We start from the raw sequence: 12,466 nt of genomic DNA, 5'->3' as shown, positions 1-12,466 counted from the left end.
TTGGCTATGAAGAATGACCCACAAACAGATAAAGCTTTTGGTTGGGTCCTTGAAATGTAAGTTTTTTTTCTCTCTACCTTAATTAATGTGACCCCTCTAGTGCTAGATATATGAATAATGTTTTTCTAATTGGCCTATGTTTGATTTATACTACAAGGTATGCATATGCTGTTTCTTCAGCGTTACACGGCGTGAGCAACATTCTACACAAAGACTTCATGATTCAGGTTTTGATTAATATATAAAACTTTATCTATTATATCAAAAGTTTCAGAATTTTGGAACATAACAAGTCATGTTTTGTCTGTTGGTATAGCCTCCTTGGGACCCTGAAACAAATAATACGTACATAATACATTACACTTATGGGTGCGATTTCGATATGAAGGTACATAAATCATGAAACAAGTAGCAATAAAACTAGCAATAATGAATGTATTAGATACGCTTGGTTATATATTGTATCCATTGGTTATATAATCTACAGGGGAATATGATGATCGGGAAGATTGGAGAATGGAGATTCGATAAACGATCTTACGGGAGTAAACCGCCCCCAAGAAATCTTCCGTTGCCTCCTCGAGGAGTTCCCGAGAGTGTGGTATGTATAGAAACAAAACTTCTCCTTTGTTTCTTTTTAATTCTTTCTCTTGCACAGCCCTAATCATTAAGTGGACATAACACAATGCAGGTGACATTGGTGACAGTGATGAACGAAGCTACGGCTAATATTCCCAACTGGGAATCTTGAAAATAAATTATTTTTCCTAAGCAAGATTCAATTCCTTTGACTCTGTTCCATAGTTTTCTTTACTCGTATATTCGATATCTAAGTCCAAGAATTATGAATGAAAAAGAAAAGGAAACAAAAAAAAAAAGGAGAAATTTAGTAGTAGAAAACGTACGAAGACACTACCGGTTTAGACAGAAACAAAGTTCTGACTTCTGAGTCATTTATTAAAGAAACGATATGACCATGAAGAGGTATCTTGTTTGAAAACGAGAGTGATATTGACTGCTGTTATGTTTCAGTTTCACTCTCATTTTTGTTTTTGATATTGCCTGCTGGTAAGTTAATGGTTTAGCTTACTTATTAACAAACATTTTGAACATTAGAACACAGTAAAGCTTTAACAAATGCACATATTATCTCTGTTAACAAAGAACACTTTAACACTTATCTTTCACAGATCACACATAGGTCAAAGTTCAAAAGCTATCATTTTCAACGTTCGATCTGCAGAGCTTTCATTCATGTAGCATGGTCGTGACGATAAAGACAATTTTGTAAGAAAATGAAAACAAATAAACTATTTACCAAAATAAACATAAAGTCCATTTAAGTTGCCTATATTTTTCTTGAACTGCGTACTATAACTACAACGACCGAGGAAAAAAAAAATAGAGTGAAAAAGCCTAATTTAATTTTCGTTTACTTCTTAAAAACAAGAAGTAGAAACATCATTCTACTTAGGACTGGGCAAAATAACCGATAACCAAATAACCGACCGAAACCGAACCGAAAAAAACCAAACCGAACCGAACCGAAATTTTTCAAATACCCGAATGGTTAGTAAAAATCTATATCCAAACTAACCGAAACCGAACCGAACCGAACCGACAATTAAATGGTTAACCGAAATATCCGAAAACCTAGAAGATATCAAATATTATATACTTAATATTATGCAAAACTATAAAATAAACTTAAAATATAAATTATTTCTAGATTCAAAACAATTAAATATTTTAAATAATCAATATATGTAAATGTTATTATTTTGAATTTACAAAGTTAAATACTATTTTGTAAAATTGAATCCATATTTTTCCCTTTTTTGTATTTTTGTTATTGTATATTTGGTTAATTTTGGTTATATTCGGTTAGTTTTGGTTATATTTGGTTTATTTGGTTAATGTTAATATAATTTATGTTAGTTATGGTTATTTATTTAAATAACCAAACCGAAACCGAACCGAAAGAAACCGAACCGAACCGAACCGAAATTTCAAAAATATCCAAATGGTTACTATATTACTATATCCAAAATAACCGAAACCGAATACAACNATATTATGCAAAACTATAAAATAAACTTAAAATATAAATTATTTCTAGATTCAAAACAATTAAATATTTTAAATAATCAATATATGTAAATGTTATTATTTTGAATTTACAAAGTTAAATACTATTTTGTAAAATTGAATCCATATTTTTCCCTTTTTTGTATTTTTGTTATTGTATATTTGGTTAATTTTGGTTATATTCGGTTAGTTTTGGTTATATTTGGTTTATTTGGTTAATGTTAATATAATTTATGTTAGTTATGGTTATTTATTTAAATAACCAAACCGAAACCGAACCGAAAGAAACCGAACCGAACCGAACCGAAATTTCAAAAATATCCAAATGGTTACTATATTACTATATTCAAAATAACCGAAACCGAATACAACCGAACCGAAACCGAATGCCCAGGCCTAATTCTACTAAAACAGAGAAGACAAGAACCAAAAAAAAAAAAAATGAAAAATCTCTTATTACATTCTTCTTTTTTCCTTTTTTTTTTTTTTTTTATAAAATCTTCTTCTACCCTTCTTGAGTGATAATAAAAACATGCAGGTGAACTCGCTTACTCGATCACCCCCGACCACTTACTTGTACCGAAAAAAGCAAAACACCATTCTTTTTACTATCTGCTATCCTGCTTTCTTTAGCTTGTACCGTACAGAGTCTCGTCTTCGTCAGTGGGTGCAGCCATATTCAGATCAGGGAGGAAGAAGAAACCTTTCTCTTCGTTTTTGATCGTTAAGTGCCTACGTTTACGAGACTCTTCTAGATTTGATTTACTACTAATCAGATCTGTCTTGCCTCGATCTGCGTATGCAAGCTGACAAAAAAAAAAACAGAACAGAATCTGAATCAGGTTTCGAGGATCAGTGGAAACGAACAAAGGTAGTAGTAATTAAGGTTTTAAAGAGAGACATGAAATACCTTAATTCTTCTCTTCAAGCTTTGGTTCTTTGCATTTCGTTCAAAGTAGGTTGCTTGCACATTTGCAATCTTCTGATGATGATCACAAAGAGAGTATTAGAATATAAAACGATTTAGGAGACAAGAGCAGTAAAAAAAAAAACAAATAACATTATAATTTACCTTTTCAAGGTCAAGTCTTTCCTTCAAATGCAAGTGCTCTGCGTCTTTAAGTTCGAAAAATGTCTGCAATAAGCCAAAATGAGCATTAGAGAGATCGATCATACAGAAGAATGTTCTAAACATTTGTTGAGTTCTTTTATTTATAAATATACCTTCTTCTTCTTCTTTGATCTCCTAAAGCAAGAGCTGGTGAATTCATTTACTGCCTGCAAAAATCACACACACGCATTGATTAACAACAACAATATATAAGTATATTGCTTATAATAAACTGAAACTAAAGAGAATTAGATGATAAAGAGAGACTCTTTAATTCGAACGAGAGATCTTTATTAAAAACCAAACAACAAAAAAGGAGCAAAAGTGAAAAAAAAAAGAAAAAGCTAACCAAATTCTCAAAAAGGCCATTCTTAAATAAATAAAAAAGTTGGTAATTTTCAAATAAAGAGAGATTTAATATCATGATAATTCCGTGGCGTGGCAACATCACATGACACCATCATGATCATCAAACACTTAAAAATCACGTGACGACAAATTCAATCCGACAATAAATTTTTTTAACTCTCTTTTACCCTAAAACGACATCGTTTTTATTAATCAATAAAACGATATACTGAAGACGCGCTACTTGTATGAAAAACAAGTTTCTTATAAATCCACCCCCCCATAATTTGTGGGATATGAGATAATACAAACAAAACCAGACCGGTCCCCCAAACCGGTCAATTCTCCCCGGTTTACTAAATTACCCTTTAAATGTGGTGGATTGGATTCAAAGATTTTTCACAATAAAAAATTAAAAAATCTTAGATTTAACACTCACTAGAGTGGGAATGGGAAACTATCATATTATCAAGTCACACCCAAGAATCTTGCAAATTACCTAAATCCTATTAAAAAAACAAATCTGAACCCAAAATAAAAAAATAAAGCTTTCACCGGTTCACAAAAGTTACCCATTTAAGTTTTTTTTTTTATCAGACTGAATAGATTCAAGATTTTCACAGTTAAAATTGAGTAAATTCTAGATTTTTTTAGTCAAGTCAGCACCACCCAAGAATCGTGCAAATTACCAAAAAGGAATTTAAAAAAAAAAAAAAAAAAATCTGAGCCAAAAAAAAAAGTTAATCGTCATCGGAGAATATTTTCCGACGATCGACAGGGGTAAAAAGGTCAGCAACAAACAAATCTCAACTCAACCAAAAAAAATACTTTGACGTGAATGGATCTGTGATTTACTCTAAGAGAAGGTTTTTTCATGCGTTTGTACAGTAAGGGGTAAAAAGGTAAAAAAAAAATCATTTCCACCGGAAACGAAGATAACTTTTTCCGACGAAGGTCAAACAAACTGTAACTGACAAAATAAAAAACCGATATGATTAAAAAAAAGCATTTTAGCCGAAGACGACGTACGTAAGAGTACGAGAGATGACATCATCAGCCGAAGACTGAGAAAAATCGTGTACGGAAGAAGAAAGGGTACTTTAGGGATTTCAAAAGAAAAAAACGGCAAAATCGCCGTATTTGAGAGATCGGAAAACACAAAAAAAAAAACCCAGAGAAGAACGAAGATCCAGAAGAAGAAGAAGGATTTGGAGAATGGAGGAAGTAACAAACACATACCTTAGATCCGGATGTAGAGCAGCTAGCTAGACGACTAGTATCTTCAAAACCATCGGCGGTTGCGGTAGAAGGAGAAGTAGATCGGCCGCTACCAGATCCGCCACTCCAACATAAAGGAGTCATCGGACTAGCTCTAGCCGAATCAGTTTCCTTCTTCAGATAACCTCCGACGCCACCAACATTAACCACCCCTCCTAATCTCGAAGGTCGTGACCGCCGTTGACGAATCCCCCACCGTAATTCAGGTAGATTAACCGCCTGATTATCGGATTTAACAGTTCCGGCGTGTTTGAGTCGGAGAAGAAGCTCCACCAACATAACGTCGTCTGTTAAAGCCGTCTCCACCCACTCATCCACCATCTTAGGCTTCTTCACAGACGTTATTCTCATCGAAATCGGCTCAAAGGTAACAGAAGCGGCGGCGATAAAGAGAAAAAAAAAATAAGAGAGAGAGATGGAAAAGAAAGAGGAGAAGGAAGGAAGAGATGAGAATGTGAGGGGAGTCTCTGATAAATGAATATATATATATGAGCCTGCCTTCCTTCCCTTCCTTAATATTAATATTTTCTTTCATTCTCTCTTTATTTTTTTTTGTCATTAATTTCCTGATTTATGTAAATTGTTTTTTTTCCATTTTATATCTCAATTTTGAGAATCTTTTTTGTATTTTTTCTCACAATGGTTTTTAAGATCGGGTCTTTGGTTAAAACTGGGACCTACCACATTAGTGTTGCAGCTAGGTGAAAAGATGATGGAAACAAATCTTCTTTGCTCATTCTAAGCCCAACTACGGCCCAATATTTAGAGTCCAACCGAATCTGCTTTTTGATGGAGAGCTCTCTTCCATCTCTTATGATCCGACTTAGAATGAGATGAGAATAGCCTCTTGTGTGTGGAACTGTAACCTCAAGATTTTGATACTCCAATGTCCAATTTGACATTCAAAAACCACCCCATAGTCAACTATAATTAGAGATTGACAAAGGCTTAGTTACATTTACCAAAGTTATAAAATAAGTTATAAACCAATGTTTTCACTAATACTTCGCTTGCTATCTCTGGACCGTAAGGTCCAAAACCAACACTAGAAACATGATTTCGTAAACTGAACAAACTGATTACTACATCCAATCTTTAGTTTTGATCTAAACATTGGTATAATGATATTATGATCTCTATTCACTAAAACATGATGCAAAAAACTGCAAATCTATGAAGTCTCATATACCTTCTTCACTAACAAAACGATTACATATGACATCGGATACCACTGGACAGTAAAAACCACATCTTTACTTAGAACCTTAAATCACACTTAACAGATCATTATGAAACTCTAAAGACAAACATTATTCAAAATAGACTTAAAGAAATGCGAAAAGCCTATTCACATATACTACAATACTAAACCCTAGAAGTGAAACTTAAGACTTGTTGAGAAGAAGATAATTTCGATCTTTCCCCTTGAAAAAAATAAGAGAAGAATTCGAAATTTTTTCATTACGAAGATGTCTCTGCATCTTCTAACTTCCGGAGAATGCGAGATCGGACCGGTTTATTTGAACGATCAGAGGAAGAAATCAGAAATGAATCAATCACGCGATATCTAGGCGTAGGATTCTGATGAGATCGTTGGTTGCATCGGTTGGTTTGAACACAGAGACGCTTTTCTTAGCGAAGAACGCCGGTAAAGGGACTTCACTCGGCGGCGGAGATGTCGATGTTACTGGACCAGCGTAAAACAAAGCCGGCGTCGAGTTCCGATTCGAAGAAACTCTGATCGGAGTCGAAATATTCACCGGATCTGTCCCGATCCGACGGTTAGATTTCAGATCTGGCTTTTTTATGACGATGAGGAGGGAGAACGTTGTTGTTTGTGGAGAAGAGATCGTTTAGACAATCACGAGGATGAAGAACAGCGACTTCCATGGCGATTTCTGAGAAGATTGTTATCTGGAGGAAAATGAGAGAGTTGGGGAAGAAGAAGGGTATAACTGTAAAAAGAGAGATGATGATTTGAGATGGTGAAGAAGATAGTTTTAGTTTTTTTTTTATATACTAGAGGATTGTTAATTTGTTAGCCAGCGTGTGTCTTCTTCGATGTAAATTTAGCCAAGAAGATCGAAAACGTTAGCCAAGAAGCGAAACGTGAATTTCAGGTAAAAAATAACATAAACATATATATGTCCTGATTCAGCTTCTGATTACTTGTAAATCTCTGATTCTTGGAGATCTCAGAATGAAGTTGACTTGTTAAGCAAGATCCAGCACGCGAACGTTATCTCATTGTTGGGCTCTGCAAGTGAAATCAACTCGAGTTTCCTCGTTTATGAGCTCATGGAAAAAGGATCCTTAGATGAGCAGTTACATGGTAAAAAATACATGTTCTCATATGTATAATCTTGTTTAACCCAATGTATTGTAAAAAAATAAAAATGATTATATGAATTAATAATCATGATTGATTAGTTTTATCTATATAATTAATGTCTTAGGGCCTTCTGGTGGATCAGCTCTAACATGGCACATGCGTATGAAGATTGCTCTTGATACAGCCAGGTAATAGCCGACACTTATAACTCCTTGACCGGTTTTTTCGTCGGTTAATCTCGGTTTTGATTCTGAGGAACCGGTTTTTCATCTGTTTGATCGCAGAGGGCTAGAGTATCTCCATGAGCATTGTCGTCCACCAATTATCCACAGGGATTTGAAATCTTCGAATATTCTTCTTGATTCTTCCTTCAACGCCAAGGTTCCTACCGAGTCTTTTTTCTTGGAATGTTGTTAGATTAGATCTTCGTTCTTGTTTTAGTGTAAAACTACTGTTTGGTTCCAAAAATGCAGATTTCAGATTTTGGTCTTGCTGTATCGCTTGATGAGCATGGCAAGGCCAACATTAAACTATCTGGGACACTTGGTTATGTTGCTCCGGAATATCTCCTAGACGGTAATTATGTTCACTGTTTATTCTTAACTATGACTCAGTTCTCATATCTTAGGTTAGTTGTGTAACACATAATAATTCATCTTGTGAGTACTAGTCTCACTCTCTCATGGGTTCATTAACATTTCAGCTCAAATAATCGTTTTGTGATGAAAAGAACTGTGTGATTTTGGATATATGTGTGTAGGTAAACTGACAGATAAGAGTGATGTTTATGCATTTGGGGTGGTTCTGCTTGAACTCTTGTTGGGTAGACGGCCGGTTGAGAAACTGACTCCAGCTCAATGCCAGTCTCTTGTGACTTGGGTATGTTTTTATACGGTTTAACAGCGTTCTATTAAAATTAATTGGTTTGTGATGTATATAGTGTGTTGATGGTGCAGGCAATGCCACAACTTACTGATAGATCTAAGCTTCCAAACATCGTGGACTCGGTTATAAAAGATACAATGGATCTCAAGCACTTATACCAGGTTTGGTCTTAAGATAGAACCGGTTTTAAGTCTATTTTGTTTGTGTGACTAAACTCGAATGTTGCTTGAATAGTTAGGCTTTGAATTCATGGTTTTGTGATGTAAAACCGGTTATGGTTAGGTTGCAAATACTTTGTAGATTATTGAATCAAGGCTGTTAAATATTTCGCAGGTGGCAGCCATGGCGGTGCTATGCGTGCAGCCAGAACCGAGTTACAGGCCGTTGATAACCGATGTTCTTCATTCACTTGTTCCACTGGTTCCAGTTGAGCTAGGAGGGACTCACCGGTTAACAAGATGATTGACATCGGACACCAAAAATCCAAATCCGTTATGATGAGTGATCTTTTACCTCTTTTTTATTTTTGTATAGGGTTGTGATTCACTCATCTCAAAGTTTGGGGGTAAGAATGCGAGAATAGAAGTTTTAATTTCCAGGGTTGTTTGGTTCTATAATTACATCTATATATTTTTATAAAATTTGTAAATTGTTTATATATCACATGTCTTAAATTTGTTGTTATGAAAAATGTGGAAACTTAACATGGTTTCATAAATTCATAATTCGAAAACAAATTACTTCAATCTAACATGATAAAGTTTGATCGATCTGGTTCGAATTCGAACTGACTTGAAATTGGTATCATCATCTAGATTCAATTCCAATACAATGCTTGTTGAAAAAAAAAATGACTTCTCTCGTATCATATGCCTCTAGATTCTGGATTAGTCGAACCAAAAGGTCATAGATTCATACATCAATGAATTATGTTTGAGCAAAGATAAAGAAAATAACAAATGGAATTTAATCATTGACTATCATTTGTCAATGATGTCAAGGATGGAATGAGCATGATCATGGGCAGAGAACGTAAGTTTGGGAAGAATAAATCTCTGGATGAGAAAGATGGTTTAGTTTGTTGTGGCATAGAGATGGTTCTGATGGAGGAACCGGTCCTCGTTGAAGCTTGTTATGTAAACCGTACCATCGTCCCAAATCCTTCTCCCATATCGGCGGTCTCCCCGAGCTTCCCTTTCCGAGCAAAGCTAGAAGACACATCACCAAAATGAATCTCCACATTCTTTAGTTGAATAAGGAACGTTGAAATGTGACACGAAGGCTATATAACAAATTGGGTAAGAAGGGAACGTATGAAAATGAAAGAAGAAAACGTTGATGGATCTAGCTATATGTATATCTCGGTCTGTACTATATATAAGGAAATAGAGAGTGAATTGATTTGAATGATGCTAAATTGGTATGTTTTGTCAACTTAAAATGATGCTTTATAGAATATTGACTTGTTCCTTGTTATACAACTGAGTGGTAAAATGTCTTGAGTTCAACTTTAGCGTATAAATTTTAAGAAACGTTTAATCAACGTTGTTGTATTTTGGTGGGTTGATCTGTTTTTGCAACTATAATTATATAAGCAACCAAACATTAGAAGAAACTACAATAACATCATCCTTTTTTAAGAAATCCTTTTAGTCTTCATGAAGAATTTTGCATCAGAAGAGCTAGGCCAACAGTCAATAGCGACGGTGGGAACATAAAAGCAATGGAAGCAACAACACATATGGCCGACCAAAACAAGAAATGGGGTACACTTGGATTAAAATATAGGTCAAACCTAACTTTTGAACTCTCAAATACCTCGTCACTTCTTGTATTTAACCATTGAGATTTGTATATTTATACAGCAAAATGACAATTGTTACATTTGAACTTTCTAATGCCTCACTGCTTTTTGGATTAACAATTGTGTTTTTCTTTACTGATACTTTTAACAAAGCACGATTTTAACTAATTTATACAAAATTCATTTTGTCAAGTGAGATCACTCACGACCCACAAGAGTAAATATCGCACAAAACCATAATAATGTTTTTCAGAATATATAAGTAGTAAAAAAAAATTGAAAAATTTTCAGAGTAACAAGAGCATATAAATAATATATACTCTTATGTAAATAATCGTTTTTCAGTTACCCAAACAAGTAACTAAATTAGCCAAGTAATTCAAAACGTTTTGAGTAATCAAGGTCCAGTATCCAAGTAATTCTAACCGTTCGACTAATTAAGGAGACATGATTCAATGCAAAACGCACAAGACTACCTAAATCTATTTCCTTTGTGTTCACTTACGTTGATGTCTTATCGCAACCATAAGAGAAAGGAACCTAGCAAATGAATCGATAATAGGTGTAGATAGATAGCACCATACTCAAATATTATCTCAAGCCTCAAAGAAACACCATTAGTTATCTAATTACCAAAATGATAAGATGGCATACACAATGATCATAAGCACCAAACACATTCGTCTCACTTCATCTGCACTTCTGTAAACCTCAAAAGCTACACTAACTACGCATCTTAAGTACCTAAGATAATCATACGAAGACAAACTTGATCCTACTGACTGAAGAGTAGTGAATAAAACAAGATAACAAAAAAGTAATTTCCAAATCTTCAAACTAGTGAAAACCACAATGTTACTACAACGAGTACTCTTAAACCAATGATTCGGAAACATAAAATGATTAAATAAAGTCTTACACAAAATGTGAACAATGTAATACTGCCACACAATCAAAACTGAAAGAAAAAAACAAGTCTTTATAGAAAAGATCAAAGCTTTCACAATAAGCAACAGTACCCACTTAGAATCCAAGCTTGGTTCTGCGCCAATGCCTACGCTTAGCATTGTACCTACAAAAAACCAAAGAAACAAACCCACATATGATTTCACTAATTCCACCCTAAACCCATCGATCAAAACATAAAAAAGCTATAAAATTCGTTTACAAAACCTGATGGTGTTGTCGGTACGAAGACGAATCCAGTGAGGGATAGGCCTGTTTTGTCTCATCTTCTTTCCAAGCTTCTTCTTGATCATGAACGTCTTGTGCGACGGCTGTTTCACATAATGAAGAGATCATCAAAATGATTCAAAGTTTCGAACTTTTCGTTAACATTTTGATACTAAAATTGACTAAGATTGAAGTAGATGAGAGATGGACTTACCATCTTGAAGCTTCTGCGATCTAGCTTCTGGAACCGAGCCGAAACGAAAGTGAAGCCCTAAATCTGGAGAAGAAGCTTGTAAATGTGGTGGCGGTGAGAATTTATACGCCGACGAGATTTTAGGGTTAGAGAGTCTTTCTTATTGGGCCACATTGGCCCATTGGCCCATTTTTCTAGGCATCATTTGATTTTGGGCTCAAGTCCACATATGCCCATTTTTCTAAACACCCTTTGATTTTGAAATTGGACCGATTTGAGTATCGACCTTTGGATGGTTTGGTTAGACCATTTCAATAGGTTCGATCAGATTTTCGAAATTGTTAAAAGAATAGTACGATAACCAAAATAGCATGTTTCTATACAATGGTTAAGAGTTTTGATCTGATAATCAATTAATGGGTTTATGATCAATTGTATATGTTTAATTAAAGATTCCGTCTAACCATTTTTGTATGAATATAACCTACAAAATATTCAACTTCAATTCTCCTTACCATGCAATAATTATTAATTAGTGGGGGGTATTGGTTTAAGATTTTAAGAGAATTTTAATGACTTTAAAAGTTATGTAAAATATGTTGTTATTCAATCAAGACTTTTTAAAACTCTTTTAAAATTTGGTGTTATTAGTTGTGGATTTATAAAAAGTTATCTAAAATCTTTATAAATCTAGTGTTATTGGATTAAGAGTTTTATAAAGTCATTAAAAATTTTATGTTATTCAAGTAAAACAAAAGAATCATGGATTGTTAATGAATTCAATTATTATGTTATTGGTTTAGGATTTTATATCATTTTCTTCATAGAAAAAGTCATGAAAACACTCTCATCAAATAGAGAGATTGTGAATCATAGTCCATGACTTTTTTTTTTCTTTTATTAAAAACATACCTTGAAGTACTCTTCCCACACTTCATTCGGAGTAGTGAAGAGTACTTCAAGGATCCCATCCAAATCCAGAATTGAAGCGTTGAAGGTCTAAATAATGGTTGTACCTTTCTCTCAAGTATTTCCATCTACTTAGGTACTGATTGTGATTTTTTTGGCATCCAAGTCTTTCATTAAGAACTGGTAAAATTTTTTGCTCCACAATTAACTTGCTAAAGTTACCACTATTATCACGCCAGTTTCGGTGAACTCCATCAACAAGTAACTCTACTAGCACTTTTGTCTCTTCTGGTCCCCATTGACTATATGAACCCTTTTCCTTACTCTTTTGGGAATCTCCCATTA

General features: G+C 34.2%; 6 protein-coding genes across 7 annotated transcripts in view; 3 read left to right on the top strand and 3 right to left on the bottom strand.

Annotated features, from left to right (window-relative positions):
- The window catches only part of LOC104753988, a 3,316-nt gene extending 2,313 nt beyond the window's left edge, over positions 1-1,003 (top strand). Inside the window, exons 4-8 of the mRNA XM_019237841.1 lie at positions 1-56; positions 158-227; positions 317-388; positions 488-601; positions 692-1,003. Coding sequence (XP_019093386.1) covers positions 1-56; positions 158-227; positions 317-388; positions 488-601; positions 692-751 — 372 coding nt within the window. The 3' untranslated portion in view covers positions 752-1,003. The remainder of the gene's footprint in view (positions 57-157; positions 228-316; positions 389-487; positions 602-691) is intronic.
- On the bottom strand, positions 2,556-5,292 carry LOC104752157. The gene is made up of 5 exons (XM_010474223.1): positions 4,787-5,292; positions 3,313-3,366; positions 3,161-3,223; positions 2,999-3,070; positions 2,556-2,894 (listed from the first exon to the last, which is right to left on the bottom strand). The coding sequence occupies exons 1-5, from the start codon at positions 5,174-5,176 to the stop codon at positions 2,718-2,720; spliced, it is 756 nt and encodes a 251-aa protein (XP_010472525.1). The 5' UTR covers positions 5,177-5,292; the 3' UTR covers positions 2,556-2,717.
- Positions 5,987-6,678, bottom strand: LOC104752156 (the record flags this gene model as incomplete). Its single annotated transcript, XM_010474222.2, has 1 exon — positions 5,987-6,678. A coding segment is annotated over one exon (297 nt), but the record flags the coding sequence as incomplete, so codon positions are not given.
- LOC104753987 (probable receptor-like protein kinase At1g80640) lies at positions 6,678-8,760 on the top strand. Of its 2 annotated transcripts, none has more exons than XM_019238477.1 (8): positions 6,678-6,945; positions 7,025-7,157; positions 7,282-7,345; positions 7,442-7,538; positions 7,631-7,733; positions 7,918-8,036; positions 8,114-8,203; positions 8,376-8,760. In XM_019238477.1, exons 2-8 carry the CDS (start codon positions 7,124-7,126, stop codon positions 8,502-8,504), a joined length of 636 nt encoding a protein of 211 aa, XP_019094022.1. In that variant the 5' UTR covers positions 6,678-6,945; positions 7,025-7,123; the 3' UTR covers positions 8,505-8,760. The 2 variants fall into 2 exon arrangements, with proteins under 2 accessions (XP_019094022.1, XP_019094023.1); XM_019238478.1 differs by having other exon boundaries at positions 7,018-7,157.
- On the top strand, positions 8,809-9,400 carry LOC109129710. Its single transcript, XM_019238479.1, has one exon. It carries the CDS (start codon positions 9,050-9,052, stop codon positions 9,272-9,274), a length of 225 nt encoding a protein of 74 aa, XP_019094024.1. The 5' UTR covers positions 8,809-9,049; the 3' UTR covers positions 9,275-9,400.
- On the bottom strand, positions 10,654-11,321 carry LOC104752155 (60S ribosomal protein L39-1-like). Its single transcript, XM_010474221.2, has 3 exons — positions 11,234-11,321; positions 11,020-11,123; positions 10,654-10,918 (listed from the first exon to the last, which is right to left on the bottom strand). Exons 1-3 carry the CDS (start codon positions 11,234-11,236, stop codon positions 10,870-10,872), a joined length of 156 nt encoding a protein of 51 aa, XP_010472523.1. The 5' UTR covers positions 11,237-11,321; the 3' UTR covers positions 10,654-10,869.

The sequence above is a fragment of the Camelina sativa genome, chromosome 16 (assembly GCF_000633955.1).
Source record: "Camelina sativa cultivar DH55 chromosome 16, Cs, whole genome shotgun sequence".
NCBI lineage: Eukaryota > Viridiplantae > Streptophyta > Magnoliopsida > Brassicales > Brassicaceae > Camelina > Camelina sativa.
The sequence above is the reverse complement of the archived record's forward strand: the minus strand, read 5'-3'. Positions and strand labels throughout refer to the sequence as shown.

Bases quoted from the DNA above. Each gene is read 5' to 3' on its own strand.
- LOC104752157 (XM_010474223.1), bottom strand. From the start codon at position 5,176: ATGAGAATAACGTCTGTGAAGAAGCCTAAGATGGTGGATGAGTGGGTG. The intron at 3,224-3,312 runs GTATATTTATAA...GGCTTATTGCAG, and splicing joins GATCAAAGAAGAAGAAGAAG to ACATTTTTCGAACTTAAAGA. The intron at 2,895-2,998 runs GTATTTCATGTC...TTTTTTTGTCAG, and splicing joins GCTTGAAGAGAAGAATTAAG to CTTGCATACGCAGATCGAGG.
- LOC104753987 (XM_019238477.1), top strand. From the start codon at position 7,124: ATGGAAAAAGGATCCTTAGATGAGCAGTTACATG. The intron at 7,158-7,281 runs GTAAAAAATACA...TTAATGTCTTAG, and splicing joins CTTAGATGAGCAGTTACATG to GGCCTTCTGGTGGATCAGCT. The intron at 7,539-7,630 runs GTTCCTACCGAG...CCAAAAATGCAG, and splicing joins ATTCTTCCTTCAACGCCAAG to ATTTCAGATTTTGGTCTTGC.
- LOC109129710 (XM_019238479.1), top strand. From the start codon at position 9,050: ATGAGCATGATCATGGGCAGAGAACGTAAGTTTGGGAAGAATAAATCT.
- LOC104752155 (XM_010474221.2), bottom strand. The intron at 10,919-11,019 runs GTTTTGTAAACG...GGTTTTTTGTAG, and splicing joins CGTACCGACAACACCATCAG to GTACAATGCTAAGCGTAGGC.